The 15,662-nt window shown below is 40.7% G+C and overlaps 1 protein-coding gene across 1 annotated transcript in view; it reads right to left on the reverse strand.

Annotated features, from left to right (window-relative positions):
- Positions 1–1,261: 1,261 nt before the first annotated feature.
- The window catches only part of c1ql1l2 (complement component 1, q subcomponent-like 1-like 2), a 28,164-nt gene continuing 13,763 nt past the window's right edge, over positions 1,262–15,662 (reverse strand). Inside the window, exon 2 of the mRNA XM_079564589.1 lies at positions 1,262–2,180. Within this exon, the coding sequence (XP_079420715.1) occupies positions 2,001–2,180 (180 nt within the window). The 3' untranslated portion in view covers positions 1,262–2,000. The remainder of the gene's footprint in view (positions 2,181–15,662) is intronic.

The following is a 15,662-nucleotide window of genomic DNA, read 5'->3' on the forward strand; positions in this document are numbered from 1 at the left end:
GAGGAGGACTGAAGGCAGCCAGCCAGGTTTCCTTCAGGTGCTATGGTTTCCTCTACCTCCAAAAACATGCTGGTCAGGTTGACCCACAGTGACCACACGGCTCAGTTGTAGTGGCTCAGGACTAACACTCCAACTTTGTTGTTTGTGGAATGACACATAAGGCACTTCCTTACTTAGTGGACCTTTGCTTAGGGCCTCAGAAAGGCGAGCACCGGCTCTGTATGAGATTGAGCACCACCCACAATTACTGAAAAGTAGTCAAGAAAATTAGCTGAAATGGTGATTTGTTTCAAGATTGTTTTTAAAAGTTTGGTCATTTGTTCCGCTTCACTTTTTGAGCTATGTGCGGTAGTGTCCACAGCGGTTGGAACAATAATAGCTTCTTTGCTATGCCTCCCACACGCTCTGGATAAACGGAGCGACTGATGGAGCAGAAGGACAGACTCACACAAGAGACGGACAGAAAGCTCGGTACGTATCCGTGTGCGTTTCCAACGTGGAGTACATAAATTAGCCTTTAATAGTGTGGTCACAAATATGGTACGCAAATATGTTAAGACGGAAACTTCAATAAGACAAATCACTCAAAAAAATCCCATTTATTTAAATGTATTCAACAATTCAAAAGATAAGATAGACAAACATGTCAATTTCATTTACAAGCTGTTTGTTCTCCTCACCCACTGTTTTAAACTATATAAGCGGCTTCGTCCACTTTATAGAGCACACAATCTCATTGGCTGCTGAGTAAAATATCTGTCATTGGCTGTAGCACAGAAGACGAACTTTGGAGGGGTGGAAGAAAGATGTGGCTATGGCACGGCACATGCTAAAGTACACAAACAACAGAACACAAACGTGCAGTCACTCATTCAGTCCATTTAATCTGCAGCAAGCTGTCAGGCCGCCGTGTGAATATTTCCCATAATGCCTGTGTGTCTGTAGACGCGGCTAATGAAGAGATGACATCTAGAGAAGCTCAGAGTCTCTCCAACAGAAAAAAAGCCGATTCATTGTAACTTTGTTTCAGCTTTGAACCAGTGGTTTTCTCTTGAATCAGGTTTGAGGGTTGTGTGAAGATGTGTTTGTCTGCCTTCACACTATTCCCCGATCAGGCAAGACAATTTGACCACTTGCATTTCATTCTTAACAAAATGCTATCTTTACTGTATACTGAATGAAATGCAGACACCGGCATGGCAGGTCTGCAATTTAGCACTCATTCATTTATATCAGCACCAATTGTTTACTAACCACCAGGAATACGCCACAAAAGTCGCAGGAAATGCTATAACCTTGTCCTCTAGAATCCAAATGTTTCACTCTTATTCGTATCATAGGATGCACTTGACCTGTCAGTGGTCATGAAGTAATGCCTGACCAGAGAATGTCGTGTGCTTCTGAACAAATCTTGGTGTACAATGCTGAAAAGACTTTCCACTCAAACAAACAGGAAAAATACACCCACTCCTTTTAACAGTGACTTTTCTCTCTCACACGTAACATCAGACATAAAATATACTTTCACAAGTATAGGGGACGGATATATTCTCTTTTTTAAAAGCTCACCTCTGATGATACAGTATCGAAAATCATAAAGACCATCTATTGAGAAGCAGGCGCACAGAATTATGGGACACTACCGTTTAGTCCTTTCTTCAATATGTCCACTTTCAGCTTGTGCAGGTTTTTAAGTAGCTTTTGTTGACATTTCTGTGCAATGAGGCAGAGGAGGGGCAACTTCTGATGTCATAACCCCTGATAAAATAAAAAATAAACAATTTTTTCTATTCCAGTGTCCCGACATACAGTATTTCCCCAACGGCTGCTCTCGGAAGTTTCCCATCTATAGACTCCACGCTCGATCTGATGGACATGAAGCAAGTGAAAATGGGGACAATATTGGATGAAGCATTCGGGGGGACTATTGAATTGGACGTCCCGTACAACTTCCAAGTCCTGTCTGTCAGTGGGGGGGTGTGTCCCGGGATGTGCAGTCCTCAGTCCGCATACAGGATAAAGCCAGAGAAGGTGCTGTACTTGTTGTTGTTGCCCCCATGCGCTTTGCCCCCGTCCAGTTTAATGTAGACCTCGTCGCCGGCGTCCAGATGCAGGATGACGCTGTTGGAGGCGTAGTCGTAGTTCTGATCGGCGTCCTGAGCGATGGCGCTGGCTCGGACCTGCAGACAAAAGAGAAACAGAGCAGAGGAGGAGGGGAGTTAGTGGGACGATCATTATTATGTGATGAGGACTGAGAATGAAGGTTGAGATTAAGGTATTCTTATAATTTGTTCTGTGTATTTGAGTCATCCTCCCATGCTGCTGGTGAAACCTGTCAGGAGCAGTGGACAAACACAGTGCTAGAAGGTCCCGGGTTCGATTTCCACCTGGACGGGGTCTTTCTATGTGAAGTTTGCATGTTCTCCCTGTGTCTGTGCAGGTTTCCTTCAGGTACTCCAGTTTCCCCTACCATTAAAAACATGTACAATAAGCCAGGATGAATGAGAGTGTGTTTGAGTGTGTGAGTGTGAGATAACGGATACTACAATCCGGTGTGGTGTTCAGTTCAGTTTATTCGGTCAAAATTATGACAAAAGATTTACATTCAGTTAAGTATACTTCTTCATAACATAACATACAAAATGACCGAAAAGGTATAGGCTGAAGCTAATGCTTATTTTGCCTACCCTTGTTTTTTTAAACTTACAGCACATGTTTTTGTTAAACTTTCTAACATAATATCAGACATTCAAAAGGATTTTTATTTTATTATTATTATTGTTTTTTCTTTTTTGTTTAAAGTAAGTTGACAGTCTTAAACAAGCTAGTAAACAGAATTAAGGTATTTTTCAAGTATAATACTTTTATACATTCTCTTTAGGTGGAAGAGAGAGGGACATAATTTGAGATCCTCTGTACAGTCATTCCAGAGATCGACCCCTTTAATGGAAATACAAAATCTCATGGTGTTTGTTTGAAATGTTTTCTTTACGAACATCTCCACTCCTCTGAGCTCATACCGGCTCTGTCTGATGGTGAACATATTTTGTAGTGCTTGTGACACAAGTTTATTTTTTACTTTGAACATCATTTTTATTGTATACAAATCTACTAAATGTGTGTGTTCATCAACATGCACTGTCCCTACCAAATAAATCAATAAATACAAATTGGAAGTGGTCTAATGTAAATGTCAAGCTTACAAAACTAACTGCTTAGCTCTCCTACTCTTTTAACTCATTACTGACAGGTGGGACAACAGAAATGACTACAACGGTAGGGTGTGTATACCAATGGAACAGAAGCGTCCTGGGGAATCGGGCGAGTCGGGACGTTTCCCGGTGGGCCGCCCGACCGCGGTGCTTTTGTGCCGGCTCGTCAAAATAGCATAATGTTAATAACAGACTCAAAGTTCTGCTATTCAAGGCCTAAATACTTTAATGGACTGCAGCAGGAGCCTGGGGTGCTGTTCCAAATATAAGTAACATATAATGTAAATAAAAGTGACACAGGCGTAATTGTCATGTAAATCTATCAAAAATAACAACTGAAAATATTTGCATTGAACTTTTCATTCTTGTGGCAGGGAGATACCATTTGACGTTGAACTAACTCAGAACGGTGTTTAAGTGGAACAGCCCTCTGAACTCCCGTTTAGTTCAAGTTGGAGACAAGTGTCCGCGTGAGTACAGAGGGAAAAACATCACTGCAGTGTCAGCAACTCCAAAAGAAACTTTATAAAACAGATTCCAATGGAGACTGTGTGCCTCCCAAACACTGCTAAAAGCCTGGCTGTCCTAAAGCAGGGCTACTTTTTTTCTAAAAATCGCTATGACCCATGTGACAATGCTGGGCAAGGGGTATCATGTTTTTACCCATGCTGGTTTTTGTTCTGTGGAATTAAAACATTTAAGTCTGAGACTTTGGTGGACAGGCCCTGGAGCGCTGTGGAGGCTGGTTGCTGCTGCTGGAGTTTCTTTGAGCTGCCATCATGGATTCTCTCTTGCATGGGGTAATGAATGTCTATTAATATCAAGTCTATGGTGTATTCACAAAATACAGTGACATCTTTTATGCAGAGGAAACTGACCGGGCATAAGGAGAACATACAAACTCCTCACAAAAATATCCCTCATAGTCTGGGAATCAAACCTGAAAGCATCCTGCCGTGAGATGTAACCATTCTGCCACAGGAACCACAGGACACAAATTAGGGTAGCAAAACAATTTGGTTTCTCAAAAAACTACCACTCAAACTGGCTTGTTGGCATAACAAAAATCTGTTTTGATCGACACTAATTTTGTAATTTGACCACATCCTCATGTGCAGCCTAATGAGCTAGATTGCAAAGGAAATGATCAGTGTATCTTGTCAACAGGATGTTCACAGTGGCACAAACAGCTACATCAATTTGTTTAATTGCTGCAGAATTTTGTTTAGTGTTAGGGATCAAGTAAACCTTAAAGCTTATGCTAGCGTATAGATCAAGATGAGTCTCGCTTTCAATTTTTTTAAAAATATTGTAAAACTGCATCTTTTTGCTTCATAGCTCCCGCAATTTGCATACAAATGGTGGTATTAATTATCAAAAAGTAGATAATTTTCTTTTTATTTAATTCAAAAAAGCCTTAATAATCCATCCTATTAGATAATTTGCTTTGTGACAATGATTACTTGGCATTAGTTGAGACACAGCTGCTCTTAGACCTTGAAAAGACAGGGATAAGGTTACAACACATTTTACACATTAAAAATCCATTAATGCAAACACAGACTATAGAGCGTAACGTAATATGAAGAATTAGGAGTCATTATCTTGGCAGAACTAATGAAGAGAACAGAAATTGTGCCAAAAAGACGTATTGAAATGAGTATTTTATGCCAGAATGTCAACAATAAAAAGTCTGGTCTGCAGGGCAAATACACAGTGCAGTTTTATAAAGAATGAATGATTGGAGGATGACAATAGCCAGAAATCTTTGCTTCAATTGATATTAGGCCAACGGGAGCAACCCAGGTCCTCCGAACCTTGGGGTTTTCTGTCAGACGGATTTATGGCTTCAATCAAAAGTCTGGACGGACAAATTCAGTCGTGACAAAAGGTCTTTAACAAGAGAAAAGGCAACAGCAAACACCGCTCTGAGGGTTTACAGTGGTAAGAGTAATCACTGAGAAATGCTACAGAAAAGCATAGCAGGAGTTGCTCGATTTTGATTTTAATACAAAACAAACTAAACAAATGTACACTGTAGACTCTGCTTTTTACTTGAATCCATTCAAAAGCGGACCAAAAAAGTGGATTGTGCACCTGCCAATGCCAGTCCAGGAGAGATGACAGCTTTGTGAGGAAAGGATTTGTCTAAATTTCCTGTGTTTTAGAGCTAAGACACTCAGTAATGTAGCTGGTTGCGACATGAAGGGCATCCATCGTAAAATCCTCACGTGACAGATTTGCAGCTAAAGTGATGAAGCACTTCTGATGCTACTAGAACCAATAATAATTTCAAGTTTAAAAATAGCTAAACTATGCCCAGTGTCTGAACTTTGTAAAGTTGGCAGGAAGTACCAGTGACATCCATAAAGGTCATTCTGAGACGCTGCCACTACAGCTGAGGCTCTCGGACCAATTAGACGAGGCCACTCACAACAGTCACCGCCTTTGACCCCTGTTCGATCGCGGCGCCTGCTTTAGGGCACTGACATTCGGAGCATCGACAAGAGCGCCTCATTGTGCTGGTGACGGAACAACGGCTGGTGCATGGACACTGTTTGACGATTTGCAAAGTGGTGTTGTCAGATCATGATTCACACAAACCACTGTCATGGTCAAACACGTGCAAATTATGGTCACATTTACATAATAGCACTTTTCTGTTGGTGTCAGCGCTCGGTGAGACTTCTGATCAAAGCAAGATGCGAAACATGCCCAAGTCTTACAACTCAGTCCTGTTGACAATTCTGAAAACCTCTGCTGTGTGTGAAACTTCTACCCATTTGTACGAAGTGCCACAATAGCCTTTGGGTTTCTCCAGAACACTTCTACACGACATACATACAAAGATCCATTAATATTGAGCCAAACTCAAATTAAATGGAATTGACTGAAAATATATGTACCCAACAATGCACATATACACTTTAAAATAGCAAATGGTTAAAGAAGCCAATTAGTCACTCAGTCCGGTCAGCATCAGGGCTGGATCAAAATCAATTCTGAGGCTCATTATAAGGTCTCTAAAGTCCACTTGGGACAGGGCCCTTTAAATCAGTTCGGGACAACTGTGTGTACAATAACAGATACCCAATAAGTCAAAGATTTGTGTTAAGACTGCACATGACAGGCATAATGACCAAAGTGGAGGAGAGTTGGATCTACAAGTGAAAGGTAATGGACTATAGCGAGGACTCCTCTCTTCCACTTATTGAAAAAAAGCAAGTTTTCGCTTTGCTATAACTGTAAAATCTATACAGTACAAAGTTGGCTTTTTAAGGTTTTAGCCATGTTATAAAGTGGCATATTCATCCAAACATAGGTGTTTTGTTTCATTTTCACACTCTTTATTTAGTCAGACCAAACCAGTTCTGACTCTATTCAAGTTTCAGCCATTTTGGTACCCTAAGCAGAAATGCTCCATCTCTCCATCTCACTTCTTCTTCCTTTTTCACTTGGCGCTGTGAGCACAGACACCAAAGAACACTGCATGGTGCAAAGGTTTTGTCAGGCCATCTGAACTTATGTTTGCTGATGAATGTACTACGTTTTGTCTGTTATCTGTTTGGCGTGTGAAGTTCTTCACATTGGCACACATTTCTATATTAAGTTCTTTCTCATCGTTCTCATTGAAAACAAGGTTGTTTTTGTCAACTGCAATAAAAACACAGCGGTGCAAAGATTGTACATGCCATTCAATGTCATTCAATCACAATGGCCTCAGTGTGGTGGACTTGATGACCGAGGCACAGTGCTTTATAAGCGTATTGGAGATAAACAACTATTTTTGTGTCAGGGTTTATTCTAGATACAAAGGTTGCATTTTTGCAAGTTATAAAATAAAACATACAGTACTCAGGCTAAGGTGTGTACTGCAGATGTAAAAGCCTGACTAATACACTGCGTTCCAAATAATTATGCAAATTGGATTTTTGTGTCAAAAAGGTAAAAAAAATCATAATAATAATGAAACTCATGGATGGTATCGTGTCTTGGGGCTCTATGAATCACTGACATTAATCTCAGAGACCTGGGATGAGTACTTGTCGGGTTAAGCCCAAGGGAAAAACTACTGAAAAAGGGTGTTCCAGTTTATTATGCAGATCATCATTCTCAAGCAATATGGGAAAGAAAAAGGGACTTTCTGCTGATGAAAAGCGTGAAATGGTTGAATGCCTTGGTCTAGGTATGAAAACCTTCGATATTTCATGAAAGATTAAGTGTGATCATCGTACTGATAGAGATTTGTGGATGATTCAGAGCACACTCCGTATTGTGCCAATAAAGGCACAATATGGACGGTTTCTGCCAGACAAACACAACAGATTAGGAGAACAGATGCCACAAAGCAGCATACAGGTATTTGAAGCTGCTGGTGCCTCTGGAGTCCCCCAAACATCAAGGTGTAGGACCCTCCAGAGGCTGCAGTTGTGCATAAACCTTCTATCCGGGCCTCTCCTAAACGGTTAATTGAATGCTGATGAACAGAAACGGCTGCAGTGGCTCAGAAATACTTATTTTCAAACAGTCTTGTTCACTGATAAGGCCGTGTAGCCCTGGATGGTCAACTCAATGGAGTAGTAGATAGTTGGTGAATGACCACAATGTGCCAACAAGGCTGTGACGTCAGTAAGGAGGTGGCGGAGTCATTTTTGGACCAAAATCATAAGGGAGAGAGCTGGTTGGCCCCTTTAGGCCCTTTTAGGCTCCCTGAAGGTGTGAAAATGACCTTTGAAAAATATGTGGAGTTTCTGACTGACCACTGTCTTCTATGCTACAAAAAGAAGAGCTGTGCTTTCCCAAACAATATCCTCTTCATACATGACAACGCATCATGTCCTGCTGTAAAGAAAACCTCTGCATCACTGGCAGCTATGGGCATAAAAGGAGAGAAACTCATGATGCGGACTCCCTCCTTTCCTGACCTCAACCCTGTTGAGAACATTTGGAGCCTCAACAAAAAAAACTTCTATGAGGGTGGGAGCCAGTTTTCATCCAAACGGCAGCTCTGGGAGGTTATTCTAACATCCTGCAAAGAAATCCAAGCAGAAACTGTCCAAAAACTTACAATTTTAAGGGATTTAAGAATTTTGAAGGGCTCCTATGGTAAAATATAACTTGACCTGTTAATATTTTTTTGATTGAAATAGCTTTTGATTTCAGTAAGTATGACCTCCTAATGCTACAAATACAACAAATGACCATTTTCAGTTAATTACAAGCTTTAAAATGTATTGAAACGATGAGTTGCATAATAACTTGGAACAGTGAATTTTGAAGTTTTTACTATATTTATTTTTGAAAAAAATACTGTTATCACTAGGAAATTTTTTCCACCACATTTAAATGATCCTCTACCAATTAAAGACTTAAAAATTATGCTGACTCTAATTTGAGTTGACAATTTAGAAAATCTTAGAAAAATGTCATTTGCATAATAATTTGGAACGCAGTGTGTAGAACCTTTCATTTGGCTTATGAGATTGTGTTTAGTTTTGTAAGTGATAACTCCATCCATCCATCCATCCATCCATCCATCCATTTTTTTCCACTTGTCCATTGCCGGGTCGTGGGGCAGCCGTTGGAGCTGCCCAAATCACATTGCACCAGCCCCGTATGGCTCCTCCTGCAGGTGGTGGGTCCACGGGAGGACGGCCTCATGGTTCTAACCCGGGCCTGTTGGTCTCTCATAAGGGGCTTCTGAACCGCTCTTTGTCTGACCCGTCAGGACCAGTTTGCCATGGAAGACCCTACCAGGGGCACGAAGCCCCGGACAACAGAGCCCCCAGGATAATTCGGGCTCTCAAACCCCTCCACCACGTTAAGGTGGCGGTTCCAGGAGGGGAAGTTATAACTCTTCACATGTAAAATTTCCATTTTGACCATTCAAGGAAAAAAGGCCCCTTATCCAAATCATACTAGCCATCATTTCTTGGAAATCCCCAAACGTTTGTATGATGATGACTGTTTGCGTTTCTGTCCTCCTTTGAACTTTATAGGATTGTTGCTGTCCTCATACTTAATATAAGTATAGTATTATCCCTGGGACACTTCTCTGTCTCACTTCATCATACACAAAGTTGTAAATAAGGTGCAAAGGTTAAAAGCCCAACATAAAATGGTTTACGTCTCAGGAGAAGTGTTTCTTGGTCGAGCCTGACACACGGGGTCACTGATCTCCCTTTCGTTTCAACAGCAGAAAGCATTTAAGTGTCCGAGGTGCCATCTTTGTACCACTTTAGTTTGAACCAGTGTGCGGGAGTATGCTGCTAATACTGCATTAAGAACATCTCTAAACAACAAGCTCTTTGAAAGTGTCTCAGCCCGAGCAGTACTTCGGCTGACCTCCTCCAGAAATCAGCGCGCTTTTTATCCCACGCGCTATTCACAAGCTCCGCCAAATGGACCGGCATTATAAAACACACAAGTTTAGTTTAACTCGCTGCAAGATTCCTCAGAATCTGCAATGAGGGGGAAAAAAATAACATACACGGATAACATTCGGAGATGAAGCCGAATAACTTTTTGAGAAGGAGAGAATTGGTACAAAAGGGATAGAGATATTTGGTGGTATAATATGGCCACAAGATCAGAACTGGAAGGATGGGTTGTCTGCAGAGCCGTGGGAAGATACTTGGCTTGGTACGCTATTTCTTTGCTTATTTCCTATTTATTTAATATTGCCTGTAATGCATAGACCATGCTGTAGCGCCCTCAGCACCCTGAGTTCCCACAGCCATGTTTTCAAGCATAAATCTCTTAACCCCCGCCTGAACCGAGCACATTTTCTCCAGTTCGGCTTTACCCAAAACTAAAAGCTCAGCTCATTTGAAAGCTAAGGCCTTCAAAACTGATCATAACGTTTTTGTCACGTTGTCGCCGAATTTTTGTCACATTTTTGTGTTTTTGTAGGGGTTTTTTTATTGTTTTTGCCACTTTTTTTTATTTTTTTTATTTTGCTGAGTCACTTTTTTGTTGCATTATTGTCGCTTTTCGGGCTCAGTTTTGTCACTCTTTTGTAGCTTCTTTGTCACTGTTATATCACTTATTTCATGTGTTTTTGTCACATTTATGATGCGTTTTCATTCTTGTTTTCATTGCTATTTTGACGTCCCCCCCTCGGTTGAGGTGGGGGCTAAGAGGTTAAAGCCACACCGCAAAGAATTTTACCCATACAAGCATTTATTTTATGACAAATATTTTCATCATTGAAAAATACCTCATAAATTTACAAACAAACATTTATGAGGCTCACCCCTCCTAAGATATGTCTGTAAACCTTACCGGGAGAGTGGGTACGTCTCCAGCTCATTTCCATGGAGATGTGAAGAAAGACAGTAGAATTTGAGATTTTAACAGGTTAGGTCCTCATCCAAATCCATTCTTTTACTACCCACTGCAGTAATAGCATTTTCTGTGTTGAACTGGTCATTAGGAACATGTTTTGTTTTGCCGGCAACAGTATAGTTCAAAATGTTGCGCAGTGTACCTTTAAATTGTCAGGGTTTACTATCATAATTGTGGTCATTTTGAACATAACAGAATGAAGTAGTTATTGTGCCACATATGCCTTTAGCAGCATGCTGTCCGGACAGTTTGTCACTGACAGACCACTACTCCATTTTGTCTTTATTCACTGACATTTTAGAGTAAATAATTCATGTAATGTGTGTTTGGGAAGAATTGGAGGTTTCCCCTGCTGAGGGCTGAGGGCAAGTGGTCTTTATCCAAGAGAAGAAATAATAGGCCTAGAACACTCAGCATGCAGTTGATCGAAAAATGACTTTTTATTTTTCACTATTTAAAAAGATAGGTTGACTGGTGAACTATATATCACACACTGTGCAAGACTAGTCGACATTTACGAGCCACAATAATATCTGAAATATTGTACTTTTTTTTTTATTGTTTATCCAGATGATTAAATCTGGCACAGCTCATATCGATGTGCAAACACTGCCTCCTGTTTCTAATCTTCAGATGCCAGAGTCCAGCGCATATTAATCTGACGCGCTGTACCCTGCGCAGTGCAAAGTCAACACGCTCTTATTAGAGGGTTCGCACGCAGAAACGGGTAGAAATGCGTGGGGAGACAGGGGTTGGGTATAGAGAGAGAGACCGCACGGATTTGTCACCTGGGATTTAATGAAACTTAATAAAATATTGACTTTATTACGGGTGATGGGGAGGCGGAGGGGGAGGAGTGCTTGAACTGCAAAGGATAATTTTGACTATATTTGGTGTTAGATTTGGTTTGTGAGTCTAATTAAAAAAAAATCTTTAATGGCAGCTTCTTTAAATGTCATGAAAGGTGAAACATCTCCCATAATAAGATTGAATAAGCTTGTATAGTGGGCCAAAAGTTGACAGACTTCATAGGTTAATACGTCAATTCAGAGTTATGATTGGGATGATTACATACACTCCTAGATTCCAGTCATTTTTCAGAGACATTGTGATTAACAGGGCTCCATAATGAGACAAATGTATGTACATGCATCTAAAAATGTATTGTGCGAGTAATGATTCCCCTTCGAATGATGCAACCATTCAGAAATAGTACAGAGCTAAGAGTATTTGTCACCCGTAGATCTGTGGGAGAGTACCATATGTTATAGAAGGAACACATAAATGAATAACCTACATTCATCAAACTTGCAACGAACTGAAAATGTTGCCCTGATTTGATATTGATTATAGTTCCAACAAACAGAAACGTATTATCCTATTAAAATACACAAACAAGAGATTAATTTCCTGAATCAAAAACCAAAGCATGCCACTTAATAATAGAATACAAAAACAGCCAAACACCTATTTCCAGTCATGCTCAAGTGCCGTACATGTATTAAAGGTTGAATGTATAAAAAGTACCCATAAACACAAACAATGTGCCACCTTGCATTAATCAATAAAGCCGTGTTCAATTAAAGAAGGCAAGCGATGAAGAAAATAGTGTTTCACAAGGCACCCATTCGCTGGTTATGAGCATTTCCTTAAAATGAGGGCTGAGTGAATAAAGCACTCAAGTGGGATTCTTGTTGTTTGCTGCTGCTGTTTTTGTACCTGTGTTTGGTTGGGTACAAAAAATAAATAAAAGGATTTGGTATTTAAAAAGGCACCATGTTATTTCCTTTTACGGTGTAAGAGCAGGCCAGAATCTTCATTTAGTCGTTTGTTCAAAATTCAAATTTCTTCTCGCCATGTTGCTGAAAAATAAACCTAGTCTTTCCAATGTATCAATTTTGCAAACATAACATCAATTGAAAGATAAAATGTGGCCTTGTAAAGTGTATCCCTTTCATCTTGGGAACGGATTGGATGGAGTTTTTATTTATCTATTTATTTATTTGGTTCATTTCGTATTGAAATAAGTCACCTAAATGATCAATTTCTGTTGTGACTGTTGAAGCAGTACTAAGGAACTCATGCCCCTAGAGGCCATACGCGCCACTGCAAGTGCCGTAGCATGTTATGTTTTTTTACTCATTAATTGTCCGTGAGAGTAAATACTACACTGAAAGAAAAGACAAAGGGAGAGAGTGATATTGTACATCCAATTACACAATAGAAATCATTTTTTCACCCAAACTTGGCTGTAAATACTGTTTAAGTGGCGCTAGCCCCCAGTTAGCTTTGCCCGTTAGCCTGTTAGCTTCTTCTTCAGGATTCCATAGTGCGTATTGTGGCTCCGACCCGGAGACAGGAAAGTTGCAATTGTGGCTTTCTGGCCAGAGAAACCAGGGGGAGATGAAAGACCCCCCTGTACACTTGTATAACCCCCAGTAGAACTACAAAAAGGATTTATTAAAGTAATCAAGTTTCTTTGTACTGCTTTAATCTCTTAACCCCCACCTGAGCCGAGCACATTTTGTCCAGTGAGGCTTTACCCAAATCTAAAAGCTTCTTATAAAAAAGGGTCAAAATAGTGACGAAAAAGAGGATGAAAACAAAAGAAAAAAGTGACAAAGAGCGACACAAACACGGTTAAAAAATGATGAAAAAGCAACAAAAGAGCAACAAAAACGTGTCGGGAAAGCAACAATAACACAATAAAGAAGCAACACACATCAAAACACTTAAAAAATGCCTCAAAAAGGTGACAAAAACGCAGTTATGTAGGTCTTTCAAATGAGGCATTACACCGGCCTCGAGGCTGTAAGCTCCAGTCGAGAAGCTTTTAGATTAAGGCGGGGGTAAAAGGTTAAAATAGCCATTTCGATTAGATCAATCTTACTACCATTATTATAGTGATAGTGCACTGTGATGGACTTGTTGGTAAATGTAATGATCAGGAAGGCCTTGTTGAGGACATGAGCTGCTGGTTCAGTGGCTGCTCATGGACCAGACAGATAGTTAGGGACAACCAGGCGAGTGGCGACGCGTAACCTTGACAGTGAATATGTACAGAGGGACTTTGACAAGACAAACAAAACAAAGGAGAGCCGCGAGGATGTTAGCGCTGCTGTAGCCAGGCTGCTAAATGAGGTGTCAGGCCCCGGCGAGTGGTGCTTTTGTTTTGTGCGTAGAAGCTCGCGCGTTTGCATCCGTCACGCAGTCAAAACTCATGGCTCTGATTGAACAACACTACATAGTCAGACTGTACGGAAACTCAGCGGAAAATCTGCGTGTGCTCTTCTGAATGTCACTGTTAACGTTATGTGACAGCTGGTTTCACATGACGTGTTGGCATCGTTTTCACCGAGTGCCAATTGTGTTAAATTGGATGTTATGTTGCATTTGTTGGCAACTAAAAAATGGAGCTCTCTTGTTAGAGATATACAACGAAATGCCATTGTGAAAAGCATCACAACTTGTAGAACTTCTATGTGAATTGATTTGCATTATACAGGGTTATTGGTCACTGCTCCCATCGAGAATGTGATTTCAAATACATAAGCTTTAAATTTCTGTGAGTATTTCTATTGCAACTTAAATTTTCCTTTTGTCTCAAGTTGTCATTTGAATAATAATTTAACCCTTTCATGCATTAATTATGATTCAAGTCAAAATATAGCGAGCGATGCATGATGATCAGTTTATTTTCTCAAATCACAAAATCAATACTTGGGTACCGTATTTTAGCAATTTCTCCTTAGGTGTAATATAATTGACAGACATTCCACCTCTGCAAGGCACACATGCTCTTCTTGTTCTTCTTATTTTTGACGGAAAAATAATGCACTGCAAAACCTGACCAGTGAGTGGCAGTGTATGGTACAACACACTGGAAATCTTTGCCCGAACCTGAACCGGACTGGACCCGGCGGGTTCGGGTCGGGTCGGGCCGAGATGTCACACATGACAGTCGGGCGTCAGTCTATGCACTCGGAGCGCTGCTCTTCTTTGGAGCCTTCACATTATTTTCCTCTATACATCGTGATGCCTTGTATTCTTCCTTTAGAATCCATGTATCATGCCAAACTGAAAACCACAATTTCTCTCTTTCATAAGTCAAGGTGTAGCCCGCCTGCCTCACGGAGTGCTTTTACAATAATCCTGGGATTGTACAGGGATCTTCTGTCTAACGCCAATAACAGCATAAATAAAGTTAAATATTAATATGAACGGTCAAGCGAATGTCTGGTTGTGCGTATGCACGGGCTTACTTTGGCACAGGTTAGGGCGCACACCCCTAACACCGAAACAACAACGGTTTTCTATAAATAAACCACACATGCCTTCAAGTGCCACAACACCACACCTAATCTGCGTTTTAATGTGACATTTCCAAAGTGTCAGTGCACTGTTCTGCGTTTACCTCCGGGTGAATGAAGAGCATCAGCTGTAATAAGCCTCGTGTTTCCTTTTTGCATCGTTGCTCCTCATGTTGTCCAGCTCAGTTCATTTGCATTTGCATTTTCATTTTCAGCATTTCACAAACAGGGCGCTTTGCAAACATTTTTTATTTTTATTTTTTCAATTCAGCTGCTCCAAGTATCCTGCAGCTGTAGCGCAACTGCTCCAATAAACTACCCCCCTCGCACCCCCGTAACCCACTGCCTATCGCAGAAGTGGTCTGGGGAAAGCATGGGTGCAGCACTGAAACATTGCCATGCAAGTCTGTCCATCCCCTGTCCTGCACCAGGTATCTACAGCTAGAAGAAAACAACAATTGAATAGCTGTCCACTGTAGTGACCACTGTGCATGAAAGGGTTAAAATCAATTCATTCTATACGAGCGATCGCGATATCGTCACATCCGTTGGCCGTGGTAGGCATTTTACATTTTCATATTTGATAAACATTTTATTAAAATCCTATAATCAGCAAAAACAATGTCCATAAACAGTGCATTGCCTCTCTTGTGCTGTAACAGATCTATCATTTTATAAAACCGAGTTAGAGGCCTGTATGCATCAGCTGTTGCCTACCATTCACCAAAACATCCGGCGAAAATTGCGGAAGTAAACAATAACAGCGATCGCTCGTATTCATTGTCAATTTTAA

Source organism: Gobius niger (assembly GCF_951799975.1).
Source record: "Gobius niger genome assembly, chromosome: 10".
In the NCBI taxonomy this organism is placed as follows: Eukaryota; Metazoa; Chordata; class Actinopteri; order Gobiiformes; family Gobiidae; genus Gobius; species Gobius niger.